General features: G+C 43.7%; 1 protein-coding gene across 1 annotated transcript in view; it reads left to right on the top strand.

Annotated features, from left to right (window-relative positions):
- LOC115149378 (exosome RNA helicase MTR4) overlaps nt 1-26,845 on the top strand; it is a 64,239-nt gene that overhangs the window by 22,780 nt on the left and 14,614 nt on the right. Inside the window, exons 14-20 of the mRNA XM_029692200.1 lie at nt 3,031-3,156; nt 16,002-16,152; nt 16,714-16,886; nt 17,124-17,192; nt 18,833-18,961; nt 20,305-20,415; nt 20,596-20,784. Coding sequence (XP_029548060.1) covers nt 3,031-3,156; nt 16,002-16,152; nt 16,714-16,886; nt 17,124-17,192; nt 18,833-18,961; nt 20,305-20,415; nt 20,596-20,784 — 948 coding nt within the window. The remainder of the gene's footprint in view (nt 1-3,030; nt 3,157-16,001; nt 16,153-16,713; nt 16,887-17,123; nt 17,193-18,832; nt 18,962-20,304; nt 20,416-20,595; nt 20,785-26,845) is intronic.

Raw genomic sequence — 26,845 nt, 5'->3', positions numbered from 1 at the left:
GTATAGAGGTCCTGGATGACAGAAAGCTTGGCCCTAGTGATGTACTGGGCCGTTCGCACTACCCTCTGTAGTGCCTTGCGGTTGGAGTCCGAGCAGTTGCCATACCAGGCAGTGATGCAACCAGTCAGGATGCTTGCGATGGTGCAGCTGTAGAACCTTTTGAGGATCTGAGGACCCATGCCAAATCTTTTTAGTTTCCTGAGGGGGAATAGGTTTTGTTGTGCCCTCTTCACTACTGTCTTGGTGTGCTTGGACCATGTTAGTTTGTTGGTGATGTGGACACCAAGGAATTTGAAGCTCTGGTCCTGCTCCGCTACAGCCCCGTCTATGAGAAGGGGGCTCGCTCTGTCCTCTTTGTCCTGTAGTCCACAATCATCTCGTTTGTCTTGATCATGTTGAGGGAGAGGTTGTTGTCCTGGCACCACACATCCAGGTCTCTGACCACCTCCCTATAGGCTCTCGTTGTTGTCGGTGATCAGGCCTAACACTGTTGTGTCATTGGCAAACTTAATGATGGTGGTGGAGTCATGCTTGGCTGAGCAGTCATGAGTGAACAAGGAGTACAAGAGGGGACTGAGCACGCACCCCTGAGAGGCCCCTCTGTTTAGGATCAGCGTGGTGGATGTGTTGTTACCGACCCTTACCACCTGGGGGCAGCCCGTCAGGAAGTCCAGGATCCAGTTGCAGAGGGAGGTGTTTAGTCCCAGGGACCTTAGCTTATTGATGCGCTTTGAGGGCACTATGGCGTTGAACGCTGAGCTGTGGTCAATGAATAGCATTCTCACATAGGTGTTCCTTTTGTCCAGGTGGGAAAGGGCAGTGTGGGGTACAATAGAGATTGCATCATCTGTGGATCTGTTGGTGCGGTATGCAAATTGGAGTGGGTCTAGGGCTTCTGAGATAATGGTGTTGATGTGAGCCATGACCAGCCTTTCAAAGCCCTTCATGGCTACAGACGTGAGTGCTATGGGTCGGTAGTCATTTAGGCAGGTTACCTTCGTGTTCTTGGGCACAGGCACTATGATGGTCTGCTTAAAACATCTTGGTATTACAGACTCTGACAGGGAGAGGTTGAAAATGTCAGTGAAGACACTTGCCAGTTGGTCAGAGCATGCTCGCAGCACACGTCCTGGTAATCCGTCTGGCCTTGCTGCCTTGTGAATGTTGACCTGTTTAAAGGTCTTACATCAGCTGCGGAGAGCGTGATCACACAGTCTTCTGGAACAGCTGGTGCATCTCATGCATGTTTCAGTGTTATTTTCCTTGAAGCGAGCATAGAAGTAGTTTTGCTCGTCTGGTAGGCTCGTGTCACTGGGCAGCTCTCGGCTGTGCTTTCCTTTTGTAGTCTGTAATGGTTTGCAAGCCCTACCACATCCGAGCGTCAGAGCCGGTGTAGTACGATTCGATCTTAGTCCTGTATTGATGCTTTCCATATTTGATGGTTCGTCAGAGGGCGTAGCGGGATTTCTTATAAGCTTCCGGGTTAGAGTTCCGCTCCTTGAAAGCAGCAGCTCTAGGCTTTAGCTCAGTGCGATGTTGCCTGTACTTCATGGCTTCTGGTTGGCGTATGTACGTACGGTCTCTGTGGGGACGACGTCATCGATGTACTTATTGACGAAGCCAATGACTGATGTGGTGTACTTCTCAATTCCATCGGCGGAATCCCGGAACATATTCCAGTCAGTGCTAGCAAAACAGTCCTGTAGCTTAGCATCTGCTTCATCTGACCACTTTTTATTGATTGAGTCACTGGTGCTTCCTGCTTTAATTTTTGCTTGTAAGCAGGAATTAAGAGGATAGAATTATGGTCAGATTTGCCAAATGGAGGGCGAGGGAGAGCTTTGTATAAGTCTCTGTGTGTGGAGTAAAGGTGGTCTAGAGTTTTTTTTTTTCTTCTTCTTTCTCTCTGGTTGCACATTTAACATGCTAATAGAAATTTGGTAAGACAGATTTCATGTTCCCTGCATTCAAGTCCCCGGTTACTAGGAGTGCCATCTCTGGGTGAACGTTTTGCTATTTGCTTATGGCAGAATACAGCTCATTCAGTGCGGTCCTTGTGCCAGCATCAGTCTGTCCGCCGCACATTGTCTTACAAGACTCCGCTGTTCTATCTTGCTGATACAGTGTATAACAAGCCAGCTGTATGTTGATAATGTCGTCGTTCAGCCACGACTCAGTGAAGCATAAGATATTACAGTTTTGAATGTCCCGTTGGTAGTTTAATCTTTCGCGTAGGTCATCGATTTTATTTTCCAAAGATTGCACGTCTGCTAGCAGAATGGAAGGAAGTGGGGCTTTATTCGATCGCGTACGAGTTCTCAGAAGGCAGCCCTCCTTCTGGCCCATTTTTCTCTGCCTTCTCTTCATACAAATGACGGTGATCTGGGCCTGTTGCCAGGAAAGCAGTACGTCATACACGTCAGGCTCGTCGACGTTGTTAAAGGGAAAAAAGCATTCTGCCAGTTCGTGGTGCGTCATCGCAGTTCTGATTTCCTCAAGTTCTTTTCGGTCATATGAGACGGTAGCAGCAACATTATGTACAAAATAAGTAAAAAATAATAATTTACAAACAACGCAAAGAAACAAAGAAAAAACACAATTGGTTAGGAATACGTAAAACGTCAGCCTTGTTCTCCGGCGCCATCTTTATAATACAAGAATTTCAATTTATAATACAAGAATTTCAATTTAGAATATTTACACATGTTTGGAGGATTGGCGGCAAGTACTGTAAATGTTGCATAAAAAAACAATCTACCTTCAGGAGCATACCCCCTGACTGTTCTAGCTCGCATTTGGTTCATAAAAAAGCATTTGAACATGTACATGTAGACCTCTAAAAGAATCCTTCCCATTACATTCTGTACACATTGGTTCGAATGACTAGAAACTAAAACGGTTTGCAATGTTTCATTGGTCCTACTCATTTATTCTGCTCTACATTACATCTCTGTGTGAATGTTGACGTGCTGTGTGTGTGTGACAGATGTGTGACCATATTAATGAGTTGTGCGCCTCTCTCTCCGTTAGATCACGTCTGGCGAGTACATCCAGATGTCTGGCCGAGCTGGCAGGAGAGGGATGGACGAGAGAGGTATTGTCATCTTCATGGTTGATGAGAAGATGAGCCCTGCAGTGGGGAAACAGCTGCTCAAGGTACTACTGACTCCACAGACTGCACACTGGGGCTTTAAATAACAGCCGTGTGTCTGTGGAACATATTCTCACAGATGAATGATTAATCATCATAGTTTATCTCCATGTGTATACTTTGTCAATACACACACAAACCACTGGGATGCCTAAAGTGTTGGCATTGATATCTTCTTTAGACGTTATACAGTGTACATACTCAGACACGTGTTATGAGTCCCTGTAGACTTTGGCCAGTTGTAAAACCCGTTCAGCACCAGACCAGTATCTCTTGGAACGTTGCAATAATCCTAACCCCTGTTGGGATGATGTCACAATGGTTCTCGTGCCAACACAGCTCCCCAAGTGTTCTCAAAACGACTCAATCTCTCCCCTCCACACGCTGTCCAAGTGACATACAGACTCTGCGAATGATTGCAATGAGGGGGTTGGAGAGATTAAGGGATTTACAATCACAACCTGAGCCAAGACCCTCATAGCCTCCTGAGCTGCAGTGGGAGAGTGAGTCAGTCGTTTTGGGCTTGTCTACTGGGTCATAGAGCTCCTTCCCGGCCCTCGGGTCGTTTACAAACACGCTCCACAGCCGAACACACACAGGCATGTGCAGAAAAACACTTCTCTGAACCGTTAGCAACTTCCTGACCCACGGGTCATTTACAAACTCACTCAGCTGTTGCCAAACACTTCTCCTAAACTCTAGTGAGCCATGTTATCATCAGGTACCTAAGGACTCTTGGTATGATTTAACTGACTTGCACGCTCAAACCTCAACCCCCTTCCTGATCCATTTTTGGAGCTCTGTAGAAGTTCTGCATAGGGAGTCATGATATGACCAGGGACGACTGGAGCCTTGGTTTGATTAACAGGCTTGCAGGCCTCAAACTCCAAACCTTAAACCTCTTTCTCTCCATTTAGGGGTCCTATAGTGTTAAAGTTGTCTCTGGGAAAACAGTCAGTCCTGCATGTCTCTACTCTGGTACCTTGGGTTGTTGGTCCTGGGTTGAGGTCCATTTAGGCTTGCACAACTGGGTCTTTAATGGGCCAATGGGCAGTTTAACACATGACAGATTAATGGCATGGAGTGAATGTCTCATTTTAAATTATCTGGCCCCGCTGGAGATCTCATTTCTGTTCTGACTATTCTGTTGTAATCGCTCACTGAGACTTTCGATTGCGCAAGAAAGTATCTGCGAAACTCAAACTGCCCTTGGCTTTGTTGACGAGTGGTCTCAAAACAGTTGAAACGATAAAAGTGCATTCTCCGCCACTGTTTCGGTAAAAAGCTGATGAATGGGCCTGGAGAAATGTAACCACTCATAAATTCATAGAGCTATGGATGTGTTTTTCAGGCTATATATGGTTTGTTTATATTTACATTGTTTACTAACATTGGAGTAAAACAAGCTTATATTTTGGGTTCTGATGGAGTGTGGCAGCTCATGAGGCATTTAGCTGTTCTTCAAGAATCATTCATTTAGAAGTCTGGAAATGGATGTAGCAACGGTTGATTGCCCCTTTAAGTCCCTCACCAACAGCTGGTATTGATTTCAATGGGAGGGTCAAACTCCATGTTGGTGTTTCATTCCCTCACCACAGGAGTTGTCAGAGTAAGACGTGATGACAATGTTTAACCGATTCAAGATCTGTTCAGTTTAAACTGTACCATGAGTTGCTCAGCTCTCCTTATGACATGCATTGATTCGGGGTTGTAGTCAAACCCTTCATTTCAATTCAGTCAGTTGATCTGAAATTCCGATGTTCCTCATTGAACAGCATGACTTGGTCTTCTGTACCATATGTTCACTGAGTTACTCATCTTTCCTTATGACAGTATGTCTACTGAATGACCATATTCTTAGGACTGCGTGATATGGCCTAGAAATCATATAAGATTATTTTCAAACTTACCGGTGATTCACAATATACACTATACACTGCATTCGGAAAGAATTCAGACCCCTTGACTTTTTCCACATTTTGTTACGTTACAGCCTTCTAAAATAGATTTATCTCATCAATCTATACACAATACCCTATATATTGACAAAGCAAAAACGGTTTCATACATTTTTGCAAATGTATAAGATAAACATGTACCGAAATATAACATTTCTTCTGTATTCAGACCCTTTACTCAGTACTTTGTTGAAGCACCTTTGGCAGCGATTACAGCCTTGAGTCTTCTTGGGTATGACGCTTCAAGCTTGGCACACCTGTATTTGGGGATTTTCTCCCATTCTTCTCTGCAGATCCTCAAGCTCTGTCAGGTTGGATGGGGAGCATCTCTGCACAGCTATTTTCAGGTCTCTCCAGAGATGTTCGATCGGATTCAAGTCTGGGCTCTGGCTGGGCCTCTCAAGGACATTCAGAGACTTGTTCCAAAGCCACTCCTGTGTTGTCTTGGCTGTGTGCTTAGGGTCATGTGTGCTCTGGAGCAGGTTTTCATCAAGGATCTCTCAGTACTTTTCTGTGCATCTTTCCCTTGATCCTGACTTGTTTCCCAAACCTTGCTGCTGAAAAACAATCCCAAAGCATGATGCTGCCACCACCATGCTTCACTGTAGGGATGGTGCCAGGTTTCCTCCAGAGAGTCCTTTAGGTGCCTTTTGGCAAACTCCAAGCATGCTGTCATGTGCCTTTTTACTGAGGAGTGGCTTCTGTGTGGCCACTCCACCATAAAGGCCTGATTGGTGGAGTGCTGCAGAGATGGTTGTCCTTCTGGAAGGTTCTCCCAGCTCCACAGAGGAGCCCTGTCAGTGACATTGGGTTCTTGGTCCCCTCCCTGACCAAGGCCCTTCTCCCCCGATTGCTCAGTTAGGCGGGGCCGCCAGCTTTAAGTCTGGGTGGTTCCAAACTTCTTCCATTTGCGAATGATGGAGGCCACTGTGTTCTTGTGGACCTTCAATGCTGCAGACATTTTTTTGTTACCCTTCCCCAGATCGGTGCCTTGACACAATCCTGTCTCGAACCTCTACGGACAATTCCTTCGACGTCATGGCTGGGTTTTTGCTCTCACATGCACTGTCAACTGTGGGACCTTTTTATATAAACAGGTGTGTGCCATTCCAAATCATGTCCAATGAATTTAATTTACCACAGGTGGACTCCAAGTTGTAGAAACATCTCAAGGATGATCAATGGAAACAGGATGTACCCGAGCTCAATTTCGAGTCTCATAGCAAAGGGTCTGAAATACTTATGTAAATACGATTCTTTTGTTTTCGCTTTGTCGTTATGGGGTATTGTGTAGCAGTGTCGTTATGGGGTATTGTGTAGCAGTGTCGTTATGGGGTATTGTGTGTAGATTGATGAGGGGGGAAAAACATGATTTAATCCATTTCAGAATAAGGCTGTAACTTAACTTGTGGGAAAGTGAAGGGATTTGAATACTTTCTGAATGTGCTGTAGATACAAAAGTATGTGGACACGCCTTCAAATGAGTGGATTCAGCTTTTTCAGCAACACCCGTTGCTGACAGGTGTATAAAATCGAGCACACAGCCATGCAATCTCCATAGAAAAGTTTGTCAGGAGAATCGCCTTACTGAAAAGCTCAGTGACTTTCAATGTGGCGCTGTCATAGGATGCCACCTTTCCAACAAGTCACGTCGTCAAATGTCTGCAATCCTAGAGCTTCCCTGGTGAACTGTATGTGCTGTTATTGGGAAAGTGGAAACGTTTAGGAGCAACAACATATCAGCCGCGAGGTGGTAAGCAACATAAGCTCACAGAACGGGACCACCGAGTGCTGAAACACGTGGTGCATAAAAATCGCCTTTCCTCGGTTGCAACACTTGTTAGAGTTCCAAACTGCCTCTCGAGGCAATGTCAGCACGCGAGCTGTTCGTCGGTAGCTTGATGAAATGGGTTTCCATGGCCGAGCAGCCTCACACAAGCCTAAGATCACCATGCGCAATGCCAGGCGTCGGCTTGTGTGGTGTGAAGCTCTGCGCCATTGGACTCCGGAGCAGTGGAAACGCTTTCTCTGGAGTGATGAATCACACTTCATCTAGCAGTCTGACGGACGAAACCGGGTGTGGCCGTTGCCAGGAGAACGCTACCTGCCTGACTGCATCGTGCCAACTGTAAAGTTTGGAGGAGGAGGAATAATTGTCTGGGGCTGTTTTTCATTGTTTGGGCTAGGCCCCTTAGTTCCAGGGAAGGGAAATCTTAATGCTACAGCATACAATGACATTCTAGGCTATTCTGTGCTTCCAACTCTGGCAACAATTTGGGGAAAGCCCTTTCCTGTTTCAGCATGACAGTGCTCCCGTGCCCAAGGCGAGGTCCAACTGGTTGGTCAAAAATTTTAAACATTTGTCTTTAAGCTCACTGTTTGTTGAATTAAGACACAAATGACTCAAGAGGGAGCCAGAGATCAGAAAAAAACCTATACATGTCCCGACCATTCTCCTCCTGCCCCTGCTGGCTTTCCCAGATTCTGCCATTACTCTCCTGAAGTTGCCAGTAATAGGCTACACAAGGAATCGGCAAACTTTGTCATGTGGAATGCCAATTTATCTTACAATTTTTACCAATGTGCGTGCAAATTATGGTTTTCATATGCACATTTTCATTTAATTTATAATAACGTCTTATCTTAAAATCATTGTCATGAGGTTAATGGAAATTCTATCTAAATGAGAATGATAAAATCTTTAAAGTTAATTCTATTGCCATTGCTAGCTATGCAAAAATTGCCTACATAAAGCCAACTAACTGCAGCCTGCGGGTAGAAAATATCCCGATTTAAAAAAAAATACATGTCCTATAAATAACATTGCTACGCATGGCCTGTCTGCAACAAACTTGAAATATTGTATCAACTATTAATTTCAATCCAGTTTAAAGCTTGCATTAGCAAATATTTGCAACATTGTGTAAAATATTCTGGGCCTTCAGTTTCCAGCACCAGTGAGCTCGGAACAGACACAGGTCAGGTGTAGGCTATTTGCGCAAGGGATAAGAAGAAGTGCTTGACTTGGACAGGAGCTCACAAGAGCTGAATACCAACACCACCTCAAATGTTCTACTGCTTGAGCTCCTGTTCCTCTTATTAAAGCTCCTGCACCTAAATATAAACCATACCAGCACCCGAAATGAGTACCGCAATCTTTCAGTCCAAGCCGAGCGCTGATAAGAAGTGGGCTTATTTTATGACGTTTTAACTGGATCAGAGCGTTGCATTTTTCCCTTTCACCCTGAGTGGTTATTGAAAGGCAGAGGGCTGGATAGATGTTTTCAAATACATTCAGGAACTATTATCATTCTCAATGTTTTTACATCCAGACTTTGTTTGCTTGCTGTTAGAGTTGAAGAAAACATTACTTTGAAGCTCCACAGCTCATTAGTGCTTGTGGTTTAAGCCAATCAGAAATACTATCCGATCCCTATATTTACACGCAGGCCTACTTCTAAGCGTAATCAGGTGCACGTCCATACTCAACATCGTTCTGCAAAAAAATTTATCCACTCCGACAATGAGAAAAGTAAAAGGAATTATATTGAAGGCGTTAACAAGAACAATGAAGTGTCTAACACAAATTGTTAAGGGAGAGCACATTCCTGGAGAGAGAAGTGCGTTGTGTATCTGTGCACATGATCAATCCGACGTCAGCATTTACTGTGATACAGCCTCTGCAGAAGTCAGGGCATTCATACCTCTTGCGCTTTGCCATGCAGAGCTGTTGTGAAGGAAGTTAAGTATGTGAGTTTGTGTTTATACAGGATGTACCGCTCCCACCTACCATCAACCATGTCAAAGCGGAGCTACCCAGAGCCCTCTGCATTGTTACTTTTAGAAGGGTCATGGCGATGCGGATATTTCCTACTGTTCTACAAAACAAAATATCGGTCGAGGAACAGCCTATCGACCAAACAATCGACCAGTTGACTAATTGGGGTCAGCCCTAGTGTGGAAGAACTTGACTGGTCTCCACAAAGCCCTGACCTCAAACCCAGCTGTCTGAATCGCCGTGTCTCCAGCCAGCTTAACTACTCACTGGACCCCTATGATCATTTGGCTACGCATGCCTCTCCCTAATGTCAATATGCCTTGTCCATTGCTGTTCTGGTTAGTGATTGTCTTATTTCACTGTAGAGCCTCTAGCCCTGCTCAATATACCTTAGCTAACCCTTCAGTTCCACCTCTCACACATGCGGTGACATCACCTGGTTTAAATGATGTTTCTAGAGACAATATCTCTCTCATCGTCACTCTATGCCTAGGTTTACCTCCACTGTATTCACATGGTAAAACCTTTGTCTGTACGTTATGCCTTGAATCTATTCTATTGCGCCCAGAAACCTGCTCCTTTTACTCTCTGTTCCAAACGTACTAGACGACCAGTTTTTATAGCCTTTAGCCGTACCCTTATCCTACTCCTCCTCTGTTCCTCTGGTGATGTAGAGGTTAATCCAGGTCCTGCAGTGCCTAGCTCCACTTCCATTCCCCAGGCGCTCTCATTTGTTTGACTTCTGTAATCGTAAAAGCCTTGGTTTCATGGATGTGAACTAGAGGTCGACCGATCATGATTTTTCAACGCCGATACCGATTATTGGAGGACCAAAAAAAGCCAATACCAATTAATCGGCCAATATTTTTTTTTTAATTTTTTTTAAAAATTTATTTATAAAATACATTTTTTTTTTGTTGTAATAATGACAATTACAACAATACTGAATGAACACTTTTATTTTAACATTAATACATCAATAAAATCAATTTAGTCTCAAATAAATAATGAAACATGTTCAATTTGGTTTAATAATGCAAAAACAAAGTGTTGGAGAAGAAAGTAAAAGTGCAATATGTGCCATGTAAAAAAGCTAACGTTTAAGTGCCTTGCTCAGAACATGGGAACATATGAAAGCTGGTGGTTCCTTTTAACATGAGTCTTCAATATTCCCAGGTAGGAAGTTTTAGTTTGTAGATATTATAGGAATATTTCTCTCTATGATTTGTATTTCATATACCTTTGACTATTGGATGTTCTTATAGGCACTATAGTATTGCCAGTGTAACAGTATAGCTTCCGTCCCTCTCCTCGCCCCTACCTGGACTCGAACCAGGAACACATCGACAACAGCCACTCTCGAAGCATCGTTACCCATCGCTCCACAAAAGCCGCGGCCCTTGCAGAGCAAGCGGAACAACTACTTCAAGGTCTCAGAGCGAGTGATGCCACCGATTGAAACGCTATTAGTGCGCACCCCGCTAACTAGCTAGCCATTTCACATCGGTTACACCAGCCTAATCTCGGGAGTTGATAGCCTTGAAGTCATAAACGGCTCAATGCTTGAAGCACAGCGAAGAGCTGCTGGCAAACGCACGAAAGTGCTGTTTGAATGAATGCTTACGAGCATGCTGCTGCCTACCACCGCTCAGTCAGACTGCTATATCAAATCATAGACTTAATTATAACATAATAACACACAGAAATACGAGCCATAGGTGATTAATATGGTCAAATCTGGACACTCATTTTGAAAACAAAACGTTTTTTTCTTTCAGTGAAATACGGAACCGTTCCGTATTTTATCTAACGGGTGGCATCCCTAAGTCTAAATATTGCTGTTACATTGCACAACCTTAAATGTTATGTCATAATTATGTACAATTCTGGCAAATTAATTACGGTCTTTGTTAGGATTAAATGGTCTTCACACAGTTCGCAACGAGCCAGGTGGCCCATCCTGCTGCATATACCCTGACTGCTTGCACGGAACGTAAGAGAAGTGACACAATTTCCCTAGTTAAAAGAAATTCATGTTAGCAGGCAATATTAACTACATATGCAGGTTTAAAAATATATACTTGTGTATTGATTTTAAAGAAAGGCATTGATGTTTATGGTTAGGTACGCATTGGTGCAACGACAGTGCTTTTTTTGCGAAAGAGCTTGTTAAATAATCACCTGTTTGGCCAAGTAGGCTGTGATTCGATGAGAAATTAACAGGTACCGCATCGGTTATATGCAACGCAGGACAAGCTAGATAAACTAGTAATATCATCAACCATGTGGAGTAAACTAGTGATTATGTTAAGATTGTTTTTTTATAAGATAAGTTTAATGCTTGCTAGCAACATCCCTTGGCTTCTTGATGCACTCGCAAAACAGGTAGTCAGCCTGCCACGCAGTCTCCTCAGGGAGTGCAATGTAAACGGCCACAATCGGTGTCCAAAAATGCCGATTACCGATTGTTATGAAAACTTGAAATCGGCCCTAATTAATCGGCCATTCCGATTAATCGGTCGACCTCTAATGTTAACATCAGAAGTCTCCACTCTAAGTTTGTTTTTATAAACTGCTTTAGCACACACTGCCAACCTGGATGTCCTAGCCGTGTCTGAATCCTGGTTTAGGAAGACCACCAAAAACCCTGAAACGTCCATCCCTAACTATAACATTTTCTGAAAAGATACAACTGTCAATGGGGGTGGAGTTGCAATCTACTGCAGATATAGCCTGCAGAGTTCTGTCTTACTATCCAGGTCTGTACCCAAACAATTAAAGCTTCTACTTCTAAAAATCCACCTTTCCAGAAACAAGTCTCTCACCGTTGCCGCTTACCACCCTCTGCCCCCAGCTGTGCCTTGGACACCATATGTGAATTGATTTCCCCCAATCTTTCTTCAGAGCTCGTGCTTCTAGGTGACCTAAACTGGGACATGCTTATTAACACCCCGGCCGTCCTACAATCTAAGCTTGATGCCCTCAATCTCTCACAAATTATCAATGAACCTACCAGGTACAACCCCAAATCTATAAACACGGGCACCCTCGTAGATATCATCCTAACCAACTTGCCCTCCAAATACACCTCTGCTGTCTTCAACCAAGATCCCAGCGATCACTGCCTCATTGCCTGCATCCGTAATGGGTCTGCGGTCAAACGACCATCCCTCATCACTGCCAAACGCTCCCTAAAACACTTAAGCGAGCAGGCCTTTCTGATCTACCTGGCCTGGGTATCCTGGAAGGATATTGACCTCATCCCATCAGTAGAAGATGCCTGGTTATTCTTTAAAAGTGCCTTCTTCACCATCTTAAATAAGAATGCCCCATTAAAAACAAAACAGGAACAGATATAGCCCTTGTTTCACTCCAGACCTGACTGCCCTTGACCAGCACAAAAACATCCTGTGGCGTACTGCACTAGCATCAAATATCCCCCGTGGTATGCAACTTTTCAGGGACGTTAGGAACCAATATACACAGGCAGTTAGGAAAGCTAAGGCTAGCTTTTTCAAACAGAAATTTGTATCCTGTAGCACAAACTCAAAAAAGTTCTGGGACACTAATGTCCATGGAGAATTAGAGCACCTCCTCCCAGCTGCCCACTGGACTGGCTCCAGGTCATCTACAAGGCTAGGAAACACTGTCACCACTGATAAATCCACGATAATTGGGAATTTCAATAAGCGTTTTTCTACGGCTGGCCATGCTTTCCACCTGGCTACCCCTACCCCGGTCAACTGCCCTGCACCCCCCACAGCAACTTGCCCAAGTCTCCCACAATTCTCCTTCACCCAAATCCAGATAGCTGATGTTCTGAAAGAGCTGCAAAATCTGGAACCCTACAAATCACCTGGGCTAGACAATCTGGACCCTCTCTTTCTAAAATTATCTGCTGAAATTGTTGCAACCTCTATTACTTATTATCGTCTGAGATCCCCAAAGATTGGAAAGCTGCCGCGATCATCCCCCTCTTCAAAGGGGGAGACACTCTAGACCCGAACTGCTACAGACCTATATCTATCCTACCCTGCCTTTCTAAGGTCTTCGAAAGCCAAGTTAACAAACAGATCACCGACCATTTCGAATCCCACCGTACCTTCTCCGCTATGCAATCTGGTTTCTGAGCTGGTCATGGGTGCACCTCAGCCACGCTCAAGGTCCTAAACGATATAACTTCCATCGATAAGAGACATTACTGTGCAGCCGTATTCATCGACCTGGCCAAGGCTTTCGACTGTCAATCACCACATTCTTATCGGCAGACTCAACAGCCTTGGTTTCTCAAATGACTGCCTCGCCTGGTTCACCAACTACTTCTCTGATAGAGTTCAGTGTGTCTCTATGGGTGTGCCACAGGGTTCAATCCTCGGGCCGACTCTCTTCTCTGTATACATCAATGATGTCGCTCTTGCTGCTGGTGCTTCTCTGATCCACCTCTACGCAGACGACACCATTCTGCATACATCTGGCCCACTGTGCTAACTAACCTCCAGACGAGCTTCAATGCCGTACAACTCTTCTTCCGTGGTCTCCAACTGCTCTTAAATGCTAATAAAACTAAATGCATGCTCTTCAACCTATCGCTGCCCGCCCGTCCAGCATCACTACTCTGGACGGTTCTGACTTAGAATATGTGGACAACTACCCATACCTTGGTGTCTGGTTAGACTGTAAACTTTCCAGACCCACATTGAGCATCTCCAATCCAAGATGAAATCTAGAATCGGCTTCCTATTTCCCAAAAAGCAACCTTCACTCATGCTGCCAAACATACCCTCGTAAAACTGACTATCCTACCGATCCTCGACTTTGGCGATGTAATTTACAAAATAGCCTCCAACATTCTACTCAAGAAATTGGATGCAGTCTATCACAGTGCCATCTGTTTTGTCACCAAAGCCCCATATACTACCCACCACTGCGACCTGAACGCTTTTGTTGGCTGGATCTTGCTTCATACTCGTCGCCAAACCCACTGGCTCCAGGTCATCTACAAGTCTTTGCCAGGTAAAGCCCCGCCTTATCTCAGCTCACTGGTCACAATAGCAGCACCCACCCGCAGCACGTGCACCAGCAGGGAAATTTCATTGGTCATCCCCAAAGCCAATTCGTCCTTTAGCCGCCTTTCCTTCCAGTTCTCTGCTGCCAGTGACTGGAACGAACTGCAAAAATCACTGAAGCTGGAGACTCATATCTCCCTCGCTAACTTCAAGCACCAGCTGTCAGAGCAGCTCACAGATCATTGCACCTGTACGTAGCCCTTCTGTAAATAGCCCATCCAACTACCTTATCCCCATACTGTATTTATTTATTTTGCACCCTAGTATCTCTACTTGCATGTTCATCTTCTGCACATCTATCACTCCTGTGTTCAATTGCTATATCGTAATTACCTCGCCACTATGGCCTATTTATTGCCTTATCTCCCTTATCTTACCTCATTTGCACACTGTGTATAGACTTTATTTCTACTGTATTATTGACTGTTTGTTTGTTCCATGTGTAACTGTTGTTGTATGTGATGAACTGCTTTGCTTCATCTTGGCCAGGTTAAAGTTGTAATTGAGAACTTGTTCTCAACTAGCCTACCTGGTTAAATAAAGGTGAAATAAAAAAAAATGTCATAAAAATTTGAACACCTTTGGGATGAATTGGAGCGCATAATGCAAGCCAGGCCTAATTGCCCAACATCAGCACCCGACCTCACTATTGCTCTTGTGGCTGAATGGAAGCAATTCCCTCAGCAATGTTTCAACATCAAGTGGAAAGCCTTCCCAGAAGAGTGGAGGCTGTTATAGCAGCAAAGGGGGGACCAAATCCATATTAATGCCCATGATATTAGAATGAAATGTTCGATGAGCAGGTGTCCACACACTTTTGGCCGTGTAGTGTATATCTCATGTACAATTTTTTTTAATGCTAAATATAAGCCCCACTAAAAATGTTATTTAATCAAATAGTTTAACCTGCTTTTTTGTTTAAGTCTATGAAAATACCCTTTTTGTTAGAATTTTTGCCAGAACCATGCACAATGCACATTCACTAATAATGACTAACTTCTTGAAGCAGGCATTTTAGGAAAATGAACACAGGTCTCATACACACTCTCAAGCACAAGTCCACGTGCTAGTGAGTAGCCAGCTAATCTTTATACTTCAAGTTTAGCCTGCCTGGATCTATTTACTTGCGAACAAGGCAGAACAGTTGAATTATAAACACAGCCGTCTCCAACCATTTGAACAGCATGCTAGTCTGTCCAATTTGTTCAGATGTTGAAATAAATGACCTACCTCATTTCTCAGAATGAGAACAAGTTACCAATTACTTATAATTGTTTTATGCTTATTACACTTTTATAGAACAGACTAGACAGCTAGTATAAGTCTTTGGCTAAAAAGCTGCGAGCCGTACTGCAAACTGAGCGTTAATTTTCCACAATCAATGTTCATTGATACTTTCGTTTTAGTAGTGTCTGTTCTGCGCGCAATTTGAGTAGTTGAGACATAAAAAGGGTGTAGATAGAAAGGGTAACTTCTCTATTACAATGTCTCAATGTGTTTGTCCATATGACCCATTCTGTTGGACCAAACCTCAAATGCAAATATCTAGTTGAAACCGCTTGACAGAGGAAGAAGTGATGTCTCAACTTTTGTTGTGTGTGGCAGGGGGAGTGGCTTGGTGTGTGTGTAAACAGAGGAAGAGGCGAAGTGAGAAGTTTCACTCTCACCAGAATCTGTCCCAAATAAGCCCAATGCGTTTCTATGGGCTTATTTTGGACCTAAGTTTGTCACCTGCCTTTCAGCCTTTGGGACAACTCCCATTATTAGGGTGGAAACATGAGCATCTCATTATATTCAGATCTCTGGTGTAAATGAGAAAGTGCACAGAAAGAGACGAGACCAAAAAGCGAAAAATACAAAAAACATTGTTTCTTGCCATGAAGGCATTTGGAATATCGCAGAAAAAAACATACATCAAATGAATTCGATTAATTTGAATGCATCGCTCAGTCTTACTTCCTCTCCTGTTCCACCTCACCTACAACATGGTCCTCAACCTGCTGAATAGCGACCTGTCTAACCTTCCTCTTTCCTCCCGCTCTCCACAGGGCTCAGCTGACCCTCTCAACAGTGCCTTCCACCTTACCTACAACATGGTTCTCAACCTGTTGCGAGTGGAAGAGATCAACCCGGAGTACATGCTGGAGAAGTCTTTCTACCAGTTTCAGCACTACAGGGCTGTGCCCGGCGTCGTAGAGAGTGAGTGCAGACAACTTCTCAAGTCTAGTACTATATGTAATTCTCGGATCCTCTTTCATAGGAATTCTCTTGCCAGTGGTGCTTTATTCAAATGAATTTACCAAGTTGATTCAATGTTCTGTTCTGTTGATTTGATCTGGCTAAGTATAGCACAAGTAACGTTTTGTAAATGCATGTTTTATCTTTGAGCATCTGAACTTTATACACTGAGTGTCGAAAACATGAACACCTGGTCTTTCCATGACGTAGACTGACCAGGTGAATCCAGGTGATAGCTATGGTCCGTTACTGATGTCACTTAGGGCTGCGCGGTATACCGTATTTTACGAAATACCGGTATTGATGCACTGACCGCTAACCAAGCATCTCAATATTAACAAGGTGTTCTTAATGTTTTGTACACTGTACATGGCAACATCAGGTGCTATTTCTGTGTTGTTTGACCACCGCTGTGGACAATGTGTTAGATTTGCTATGATCACCTTAGAATTAGAATAGAGTACGAGAATCCCCATTCTAGTTTTTCTCTGGGTATGATTGACCTCTGTTTTAACTCCACAGAGATGGGGAAGCTGGAGAAGATGTATAACGCTATAGAGATCCCCAACGAGGAGAGTGTGGTCACTTACTATAAGATCCGCCAGCAGCTGGCTAAACTGGGCAAAGAGATCGAAGAGTTTGTCCACAAACCCAAGTACTGCCTTCCTTTTCTCCAGCCTGGTAGATTGGTCAAGGTTAGAAACAAATAGCACTCATACCACAGCCAACACCATCAACTGAAATACTTACTATATAGCACAACCACACAGACAAAATGTGCTCCACCATTTCCCATCTACTTTGTCTTTATGTTCTGTTTAATAAGGCTTCCGCAGATAGAAAACATAACAACTTAGTTTTGCTCAGATAAGGAACTATTATGGTTATTGCTGAACATACAGATGTGCCTATTGCGTTGACCCTTTTTACAGGTCAAAAACGAAGATGTTGACTTTGGATGGGGCGTGGTCGTTAATTTCTCAAAGAAGTCAAACGTCAAGGTAATATGGATAAACTCAGCAAAAAAAGAAACGTCCTCTCACTTTATTTTCAGCAAACTTAACATGTAAATATTTGTATGAACACAAGAAGATTCAACAACTGAGACATAAACTAAACAAGTTCACAGACATGTGACTAACAAATGGAATAATGTGTCCCTGAACAAAGGGGGGGTCAAAATCAAAAGTAACAGTCAGTATCTGGTGTGGCCACCAGCTGCATTAAGTACTGCAGTGCATCTCCTTCTGATGGACTGCACCGGATTCGCCTGTTCTTGCTGTGAGATGTTACCCCACTCTTCCACCAAGGCACCTGCAAGATCCCAGACATTTCTGGGGGGAATGGCCCTAGCCCTCACCCTCCGATCCAACAGGTCCCAGACGTGCTCAATGGGATTGAGTTCCGGGCTCTTCGCTGGCCATGGCAGAACACTGACATTCCTGCCTTGCAGGAAATCACGCACAGAATGAGCAGTATGGCTGGTGGCTTTGTCATGCTGGAGGGTCATGTCAGGATGAGCCTGCAGGAAGGGTACCACATGAGGGAGGAGGATTTCTTCCCTGTAACGCACAGCGTTGAGATTGCCTGCAATGACAACAAGCTCAGTCCAATGATGTTGTGACACACCGCCCCAGACCATGACAGACCCTCCACCTCCAAATCGATCCCGCTCCAGAGTACAGGCCTCGGTGTAACGCACATTCCTTCGACGATAAACGCGTATCCGACCATCACCCCTGGTGAGACAAAACCACGACTCGTCAGTGAAGAGCACTTTTTGCCAGTCCTGTCTGTTCCAGTGACGGTGGGTTTGTGCCCATAGGCGACGTTGTTGCCGGTGATGTCTGTTGCCTTACAACAGGCCTACAAGCCCTCAGTCCAGCCTCTCTCAGCCTATTGCGGATAGTCTGAGTGCTGATGGAGGGATTGTGCGTTCCTGGTGTAACTCAGGCAGTTGTTGCCATCCTGTACCTGTCCCGCAGGTGTGATGTTCGGATGTACCGATTCTGTGCAGGTGGTGTTACACGTGGTCTGCCTCTGCGAGGACAATCAGCTGTCCGTCTTGTCTCCCTGTAGCGCTTTCTTAGACGTCTCACGGTACAGACATTGCAATGTATTGCCCTGGCCACATCTGCATTCCTCATGCCTCCTTGCAGCATGCCTAAGGCACGTTCACGCAGATGAGCAGGGACCCTGGGCATCTTTCTTTTGGTGTTTTTCAGAGTCAGTAGAAAGGCCTCTTTAGTGTCCTAAGTTTTCATAACTGTGACCTTAATTGCCTACCATCTGTAAGCTGTTAGTGTCTTAACGACCGTTCCACAGGTGCATGTTCATTAATTGTTTATGGTTCATTGAACAAGCATGGGAAACAGTGTTTAAACCCTTTACAATGAAGATCTGTGAAGTTATTTGGATTTTTACGAATTATCTTTGAAAGACAGGATCCTGAAAAAGGGATGTTTTTTTTGTTGCTGAGTTTATGTTGAATGTTATCAGAAACTATCTTTGAAAATATACCATTTTAGTATTTAAAGTAACTGCAAAGTAGATATAGTTTATCTCTTGTGTTTCGGCCTTTGTGTAATGTACGTGTTGTCCTTCAGCTTAGTGTTGTGCTCATGTATGTTTCCTTCTCCAGGCCAGTACAGGTGATGCAGACCCTCTGTACGTGGTGGAGGTGCTGGTCCACTGTAGTCAGGAGAGTGTGAAGAATGCAGCTACAGAGGCTGCTAAACCTGCTGCCACTGGGGAGAAGGGTGAAATGCAGGTGTGCATATGATGGGAGACGCCATGGCTCTGTCAGAAGTGGCACCCTATTCCCTAGTCTAGTGCACTACATTTGACCCTGTATGACTTCACACAGGGTCAGAGACCCAATAGGCGCCAATTGAGAAATAGTCAATGTGTATGCATTGCTGTGATGACTGGACACTATATACTCCTAGTTTGGTGGTCAGCAGTAGGATGGAATCAAACATTAATGTATTCTAGAATGTAGACCACACACAATCATTATGGGAGGGGTTACTAACTGTCCTTGAGACTAAAGGAAATCAAACATGGCCAAGGCGTTAATGGTCAAACTGCTGCTGGGCTGTGTCCTAGAGAGCTTCCCTTCAACTTAAAGCAACAACCACACAATTAAATGGAAAAATGTTTGGCTATTTTGCATCATCTCTTGATTTTAAAAGACATTTTCTAAAATGTTGTCTAATTTAGAGCCATCTAAGACGTTCCTTCATTCTCACATTGAAACATACCATACTGGTGTGGTTGGGAAAGATGCTCCTCGTTCAAAACATTTGGTTTGGTAACCCTCCATGTAATATAAACACCTTAAGAGTTCATATTCACACACATTCCCACAGTGTTATTTTTTACCTGATTTCATTAGCTGTTGCTGCTGCACATTTGACTTAAGTTTGCGTGGCTTAATAGACCAATAGAACAGCCCCTAAAGTACAAACCCTGCCCACCACCTGGCCCTCCAGACAGGTTAAAGCATACATTCAAAGTATTTGAAAGATCTCAAATGGTATTTGAACCCAGATCTACCGAATTCCATGCATTAAAGCTGCCTCTTCTGTTGCAGCACGATTTTCCTCCATTGTACGCTAAGTCCCTTTAGAGTCCCAGTGTCTTGTGTTATTTAGTTCTGCCAACCAGTCCTAAACGCCTGAGCTCTGTGTCTAGATCAAGATTACTTCAGCTGCCTGGCTGCATCTTGTCTCATTATCTCTGAGGAGCCCATAAAATCCAGCTGAAACGCTCCCTGGTCCTGCTCTCTGGGCTGGCTCCTGCTAAATGCGTTATGCTGCATTAACTAGAAGTACAGGCTAGGGGAACATATTTGATTTTAACTGGAAAGGTTGATAAGTTGAATCAGGTGTTCTTCAGTCTGTGCCAAGATAAAGATCCCACAGACTTGTAGACATGGCAGCAGTCAGGATTACATTTTAGTGCTGTATTTGTGTTTAAAACCCCCATTAAGTGTTCAGGATCTCCTGCTACAGTCGATGATGGCTACCATGTTGCATACTAAATAGATACTAATATATTTAGAGATGAACTGTATACATAAAATAATATAGTATTTGTGTTTGCGATCAGGTGGTTCCTGTGATGCTCCGCCTCCTGACCTCTATCAGTTCAGTCCGTCTCTACATCCCCAAAGACCTCTGGCCTTATGACAACAGACAGAGCATGCTGAAATCCATACAGGTGAGAGACAGCCTTGTGTTCATCATTGCCTTTCTCAACCATTAACACTATTGCTCAAGCTACTCAGAAATCAGTTTATTTCACGAAAACAGGCTGGGACATTGGAGACGGTTATATATATTCTACTTTCATTAAAGCTGTTCTTATGCTTCATTCTCTGGTCCCTTCTCCACCACACAGGAGGTGCAGAAGCGCTTCCCAGACGGAGTTCCCCTGCTGGACCCCATTGATGACATGGGCATCAAGGACCCAGGCCTGAAGAAGATCATCCAGAAGGTGGAGGCGTTTGAACACAGGATGTACTCCCACCCCATGCACTCTGACCCCAGCCTGGAGGCTGTCTACTCCCTCTGCGAGAAGAAAGCCCTGGTGAGGATGGGTGGGGGGGGTGTTATTTTGAATGGTTGGTTGGTTCATATCCTGTAGGACCACAGTGTGTGTGGCAGGGGACCATACAACGTTCTGTCGGTAATGTACTGACATAATCAAGCACAGGATGAGTATCAGAGGAAAATAATATTGGATCTGGCTCTCATTCACTTACTCACATTTTGGCAGAACATTCAGCACCAAACAACTGTTCATCTTTTTAATTGACCTTTATTTAACTAGGCAAGTCAGTACAAATTCTTATTTACAATGACGCCAAACCCGGACAACGCCTCCCTATGGGACTCCCAATCACCGCCTGATGTGATGCAATATAAAAGAATATAAGGACTATAAAGAATATATTTCACTTACCAGTCTAACGTTAGCATCCTCTCATTTAGCTGTTTATTACATTTTTCTTCAAGACTATTGTCCAAAATCTGTATACTTGGACGTTGATTTAGCTTTTCCAATGTTAGTAGCCATATTGTAAGTTCAACATTTGCAAAACACTTAGTTTTCATAACTTTCATAACTCACAGGTATGCGTAACGCGCTTCGCCATATTTTTGCATGTATGTCCAAGAGGAACTAGCCTCCTGGCGCGCAAGGTTTGCTGGATGATTGTGCGACGGATACTGGGTTTCCACATACTCTCATAAAGCCCAGCTCATTGCCATGTAGCTAGCTTGGTTTGAACACGATTGGTGCTCATTTGACAAAGTTAGTCAATCAAGTGAACACCGCCCGTGTCAACCCTTAATAAAATTGGTGTCCTGTTGGATATACTAAATGCCGAATGATATAGTGAAGTCTGGTTACATTTTAGGGTGTCTGATTAATAAATACGAACGTAATTTGACTGGTTGGAACAACGTTTAGTGTTAGATTTTCACAGATTCCTTTCTTTGCAAGTTGAACGGGTGGAAATACAAAATCGATCGTGAATGCTATATGGACCTTTATAGTATATGATAACGACACGTTATTTCTGGGACCCTTAGGATGACAAATCAGAGCAAGATTTCAGAATGTAAGTACATATTTCACCTTAGATGTGAATGTATCCAACCTGTCGTGGTGAAGTGTTTTGTTTTGTGCTCTCCTCAAACAATAGCATGGCATTTTTCACAGTAATAGCTACTGTAAATAGGACAATGCAGATTAACAAGAAGATTAGATTAACAAGATTAACAGAATTTAAGCTTTTAGCCGATATAAGACACTTATATGTACCAAAAACAAAAAATGCGCTAAAATAGGCATACATGACCAATCCTCAAGAAATTAACTTGTTAGGGATCAGCCGTGTTTTCTTTTCAAATTTTGTCTTAAATGACGTACCCAAACTTAACTGCCTGTAGCTCAGGACCTGAAGCAAGGATATGCATATTCTTGGTACCATTTGAAAGGAAACACTTTGAAGTTTGTGTAAATGTGAAATGAATGTAGGAGAATATAACACAATAGATCTGGTAAAAGAAAATACAAAGAAAAAAAACAACCTATTTTTGTTGTACCGTCTCTGAAATGCAAGAGAAAGGTCACACATCTAGCCTTGAAGCTGGATGTAATTTAGATGGTGTCCACAAGAGGGCAACAGTGTGCGCAAAGTTTCAAACTGAATACTTGAACAATGAGCAAGCTACATGACATTTAGAATGAAGTCACCCAGGTGTCCATCACGATTTGCCCAAATGTTCCCAAGTGGCTGAATTGGTAAATTGATACATTTTCAAGAACATAACTATAGAACACATACAAAAATGCTATGCTGATAAAAAATACAAGTTTACGCACTCCCAGGAATGTCATACATTATGAATTATAAGCTTCCCTGCATTAAATGTACTAACAGGAGACCCAAAGTCTCCAAACACAGGTGAAATATTTAAGAAGGGCCAAGTTAGCAGCCAACACTGATCTAATGTCATAAGTGTACACACCACAAAGTAAAAAATGACATTATTTACAATGACTGGACTTACAACAGGTGTCTTCCCTAGTCTTCCCTGTGGCTCAGTTGGTAGAGCATGGTGTTTGCAATGCCAGCATGGTGTTTGCAACGCCAGGGTTGTGGGTTCGATTCCCACGGGGGGCCAGTACAGAAAAATAAAAAAAATAAAAAATGCATGAATTGAAATGTATGCATTCGCTACTGTAAGTCGCTCTGGATAAGAGCGTCTGCTAAAATGACTAAAATGTAAAAAAACAACACACCCACTACACAAGATTGTGCCGCTGGTCCCAAGTCTGTAAAGCACCATCTACTTGTAGGCTGGCTGGGTATTCCCACCTCTAGATGGCCGGCCGGGGGTTTGTTGTGGAGCCAGAGAGCAGCAGTCAGACTAAGTGGGGGATGGAGGACTTGAATGTGGTCTCTTTGAAGTCAGTCTTTACCACAAAAAAAATCAGTAAGAACTCAAATGTATTACTTATTATATTGAACCTTTTTTTTTTTGCAATACACCGAATAAAACATATATTGAGTGGAGAACACTGTGGTGAAGGTTGTGTGCCAATTATTTGTCTTTTTAATTGGCTAGCTTTGAAATGCGGAGGAGATTTCAAAGAAAGGAGGAAAATGAATTTAGTTTTGCGGCCAGGTGCCTGTGAAAGCATTAGTGTTAAGTCCCAGCTGTAGTCCCACTTTGCTGGCATGGTTATTATATTTTCCATTCCACACTGTCCTTTTTCCCAATTCAATTCCAGCACATATGGTGAATGTGTAGCCAGGCCGGTAAAGTACAGCTCGGCTTGGTTTAAGTTAGCTCTGTAGTGTGAAACGGGCCCTGCACCTACAACTGGCCTAGGTCATGACCTTTGTGACCTCTGCGCAATCGATGTGTGTGAGATATATTACATATCTGTGCATGGGGAGGGACAAAGCCCTATAAACCAGATTACAAACACACTGTGTTTGATTTGGCATGACTTGAGAATTACACCCATAATAATCCAAGATGGAGTAGCAGTCGGACATGTGTTTTGTCTTGTCCCGTGTAAATAGTCGTTTTCCTTGTTTTTATCGTATATATTCTAATCTCACTTTCCATCTACGGACTGAATATACTTTCCTGCAAGCCGCCTCACCCAATGTGGTACGGATCTGCTATTTTTATACTTTAGACCCGGAACCCACATCAGAAGCTAGCCAGCTAACTAGCTACTAGCTAGTTGTCAGTTAGCCACTGCTAGCGGTCTTCACCGTTAACTCGGACACCAGCCAGCTTCAGCTCGGTCAATACCTGCCAGTCTGCACAGCGCGATATCAACCCAGAGCATATCGGACTGCTTTTTCTCTACCACATTCCTGCCGCAAGCTCTGGACCATTACACCGGATCATCGCAGCTAGTTGCAACCGAGTGGCTACTGCTGGCTAACGCCTCTGTCCCGAAGCAAGCACCAGCTAGGCCCATCTCCCGGCTAGCCGAAAAGGTCTACCAGCTAATTCTTGGGCTACAATACCTCTTTTGCCAATTGGCCTGGACCCTTTATTGCCGACACGGAGCCCCGCCGATCCATCACGACTGGTCTGCCGACGTATTGGCCCGAGGTGGTTTCAACAGGCTTTTCCATTGCGATGTCGCCGAAGACCCATCTGCTAGCCCTGGCCCGCTAGCTTTCTCAATCGCCGTGTCTCCAGCTCGCCTAGTGTAGTAGCGACTACCGAACGGCTCCCTGACTAACTTATTGCTGCTCATTGGACCCTATGATCACTCGGCTACACATGCCTCTCCCTAATGTCAATATGCCTTGTCTACTGCTGTTTCGGTTAGTTATTCTTTTATTTCACTGTAGAGCCCCCAGCCCCGCACTGTTAGGTGACCTAAACTGGGATATGCTTAACACACCGACAGTCCTACAATCTAAGCTAGATGCCCTCAATCTCACACAAATTATCAAGGAACCTACCAGGTACAACCCTAAATCCGTAACCATGGGCACCCTCATAGATATCATCCTGACCAACTTGCCCTCTAAATACACCTCTGCTGTCTTCAACCAGGATCTCAGCGAAAGAAAGAGAATTTAGAGAGGGCATACTTAAATTCACACAGGACACCGGATAAGACAGAAGAAATTCTCCAGATATAACAGACTGACCCTAGCCCCCCGACACAAACTACGGCAGCATAAATACTGGAGGCTGAGACAGGAGGGGTCGGGAGACACTGTGGCCGACGATACCACCAGACAGTGCCAAACAGGCAGGATATAACCTGTACATAGATTTTTCTATTGTGTTATTGACTGTACGTTTGTTTGTCCCATGTGTAACTCTGTTGTTTTTGTCGCCATACTTTGCTTTATCTGGGCCAGGTCGCAGTTGTAAATGAGAACTTGTTCTCAACTGGTCTACCTGGTGAAATAAAATAAAAATAAAATAAACACTGGCTCGTAAAAAATAAAATCTAAATAAAATCTCAACCCTCTGCTTGGCTTCTGGGACTGTGCCACTCCACAAAGGATCGGCCTGCATAACATCTTGTCCAAAGCCTGCCACAGCAGGACAGACATGCATACAGACCGGCAGGCAGGTAGACAGACACTTTCACTAGAAACACAAAGCTGGTTAAATTCAATTTCTAGTGCATTTGTTGTAATTGACTTAGGCTTCAAGACACAGTACAGTATAAGTGTGTAGGGTTATGCCTAAGTATCTGCTAATCAGCTTTACAATATGAGTTAATGTGTAAAATAAATATCCTCTGACTTAGTGGGTTGCCTAGAGCTGTGATGATGGAGAGCTAGATGGTACTGGTGGTGGTCTAACACTGGACCGGGAGGTAGCCTAGCACCGGTGTTGTCAATCTCTCCCCGCAGCATGTTCTAGTGGTGTTGGGTGAGCTTGTAATTGGATAATGGTCTTAAGCAGGGACCGTTACATGAGGTGTGTGGCGGGGAGGAACAAACTGGCCTGTAAGACAGAGCGGGACGGTTAACCAACACTGTTGGTCTCAGCTGTGTCAGTTTCGACTGGGCTGAGATCTGATTGGATTTCATCCCTAAGTTTGCAGCTTCAGTCATGCAAGGGGATGGCTGCCGTGTTACAGGCTCCTATAAAGAGCTTCTGGATATCAGAACAGCGATTACTCACCTCGAACTGGACGAAGATTTTCTCTTTAATGAGTCCGACGCGAATGAATACGGTTTCTCCGAGACCAAGCCCAAATCCCCATCATTCGCGTGAAGAAAAGACGGGTACAGAGGGGGGAGATGGGGGTGGCAAGTGGTTAACCCACCTCTACCGTCCGTTCTATTGGCCAACGTGCAATCGCTGGAGAATAAACTGGATTAGCTCTGTACGAGACTATCTGTAACTGTAATATCTTGCTCCTACCCCCAAGCCATAAGACTGCTGAACAATTAATCAAATGGCCACTGGACTATTTACATTACAATTGAAACATTTGATTTAGGATTAAAATAGTACATTTAAAGGATTGTTTGCACTGAGAAGCACTTGGGTGGGCCGCCTAAGCATATATTTTGGATGCCTATGTCCAAACTATATATTATTTTATATATATACGAATTTAAAATACATTTTCAGAATGTAAAACTAAAACCAGATATAAAGTATGTAGGAAAGATAATGGTGATATGCTTAGAAATGTCCTTGTTTTCTATGAAAATATGAGTTGCAAAATGATGAATAGGAAATATAGTCAAGAAAAAAAATCCTCGAACCCACAAATGCTGATGCTCCAGATACTCAACTAGTCTAAAGAAGGCCAGTTTTATTGCTTATTTAATCAGCACAACAGTTTTCAGCTGTGCTAACATAATTGCAAAAGGGTTTTCTAATGATCAATTAGCCTTTTAAAATGATAAACTTGGATTAGTCAACACAACGTGCCATTGGAACACAGGAGTGATAATGGGCCCCTGTACACCTAAGCAGATAATCCATAAAAAATCTGCCATTTCCAGCTACAATAGTCATTTACAACATTAACAGTCTACACTGTATTTCTGATCAATTTGATGTGATTTTAATGGACAAAATATTAGCTTTTCTTTCAAAAACAAGGACGTTTTAAGTGACCCCAA

The sequence above is a fragment of the Salmo trutta genome, chromosome 15, assembly GCF_901001165.1.
Source record: "Salmo trutta chromosome 15, fSalTru1.1, whole genome shotgun sequence".
Taxonomy (NCBI): Eukaryota; Metazoa; Chordata; class Actinopteri; order Salmoniformes; family Salmonidae; genus Salmo; species Salmo trutta.
This window is presented reverse-complemented; position numbering and strand designations above follow the sequence as displayed.